The sequence below is a fragment of the Heteronotia binoei genome, chromosome 15 (assembly GCF_032191835.1).
Source record: "Heteronotia binoei isolate CCM8104 ecotype False Entrance Well chromosome 15, APGP_CSIRO_Hbin_v1, whole genome shotgun sequence".
In the NCBI taxonomy this organism is placed as follows: domain Eukaryota; kingdom Metazoa; phylum Chordata; class Lepidosauria; order Squamata; family Gekkonidae; genus Heteronotia; species Heteronotia binoei.
In genome coordinates, this window is record NC_083237.1 from 40,163,364 (window position 1) to 40,165,178 (window position 1,815).

General features: G+C 39.1%; 1 protein-coding gene across 1 annotated transcript; it reads left to right on the forward strand.

Annotated features, from left to right (window-relative positions):
• Window positions 1-867: 867 nt before the first annotated feature.
• On the forward strand, window positions 868-1,815 carry LOC132583516 (olfactory receptor 12D1-like). The gene has a single exon (XM_060255145.1). It carries the CDS (start codon window positions 868-870, stop codon window positions 1,813-1,815), a length of 948 nt encoding a protein of 315 aa, XP_060111128.1.

The window sequence follows — 1,815 nt, forward strand, 5'->3', positions numbered from 1 at the left end:
CAAACAGTCAATATCCTTAATTTCTTTGTCCCAGTCTGTCTTGGTAAAACCTGAAATTTGCTTTGCATCTAACATTTTAGCCAACATCCTAAATTTTTATGCATCCTAAATTGTGGCTTTCTATGGATCCACAGTTGCTATTACCAACAGTCCACCAATGCTGAGGTTCAATGCTGTCAGAAGTTCCTGTTCAGGCTTTTTAGCAGTAGCAGGAGTTCTGTTATCTATGAGTTGTCAGTGTAAGATGCTTTTTCATAGAAGGTTTTGAATATATAAATTTGCATGTTGCAATTAAAATATTGATGGACAATGATGGCTATTACTTGTTAAGAACTGGTGTTCCCCAAAACTAGCCCTTTGGAACAATTGAATTGAGGAAGTGAAGGCCTTGCAGAACCTTGCGCAGTTCTGCAAGGCCTGTAAGACCGTCCTCTTCCGGCTGGCGTTTAACTGACATGGAACCTATATCGCAGAGAGTTGGAAGAAATACCGTTGTCACTAAAATATATAACATAGAAGAATTAGCATGAAATCAATTTCTGTTTTAATTACTGAATATGTATTTTATAATATTTATTAATTTTAACTGTTGTTATAATTTTACATTGTGAGCTGTCCTGAGCTTGCCTCGGCAAGGAGGGTGGATATAACTCAAATAACATAAAATAAAATAATAAATAAAATAATTTAGATTTATATATTTTAAGTCCTCTGCAGAAAAACTTAAGCCATATATATATTTTCATCCTCTAAAAAAAATAGTGGCATTCTAGGATATTTGAATATAAATATACACATACACACACACATACATACATACTATATAAAATTATATATAATTTTGTTCTTGTTTTTGTCCCAGCCACAATGAAGAATCAGACAGAGGTTATTCACTTCATACTGAAGGGCCTGGCAGATCCACAGAAGGCACAGAACTTCTTGTTTGCTCTCTTCTTGTTCCTCTATCTAGCAAGTGTGCTTGGAAATGGTGCTATTGTGTGTGTGGTAGTGATAGAACGCCGACTTCACACACCTATGTATCTCTTTCTCAGTAACCTTTCTGGCCTGGACATTTGCTACTCTACGGTCATCATCCCTAAGATGCTTGTTGGATTCCTCTTGGGTCACCAAAGCATCTCCTTTATCGGATGCATCATCCAGCTCCATTTCTTTCATTTCCTGGGCAGCAGTGAGGCTCTTCTTCTAGCAGCCATGGCATATGATCGATATGTGGCCATATGCAACCCACTGCAGTATCCACTCATCATGTGCCAAAGAACATGCATTCTACTGGCAGCAGCTACATGGATCACGGGATTCTTTCATGCCCTAATGCATTCCATCATGACCTCCCAACTGCACTTCTGTGGCCCCAATATCATTGAACATTTCTTTTGTGACATCAAACCGCTCTTGAGACTGGCCTGCAGTAGCACAATACTTAATCTCAGCCTCCTCAACACTGTCACTGGGTCAATTGTCATGATCCCTTTTGTCTTAACTCTCCTCTCCTATCTTTACATCATCTCCTTTCTGTTCTTGAAAGTCCAGTCACACGGTGGAAGATGGAAAGCATTCTCTACCTGTAGCTCCCATCTCACAGTTGTAGGGTTGTTTTATGTTCCAGTGCTATTCAACTACTTACCTCCATCTTCAGGACATTCACCACAGAGAGACATGATAGCCACTCTCATGTACAGTGCAGTTACCTCTTTTTTGAACCCCCTGATATATACCCTCAGAAATCAAGAGATGAAAACAGCCCTGAGGAAAAGCTTGAGTAGACTACTGCATTCTGTCATGATACAAGTATAA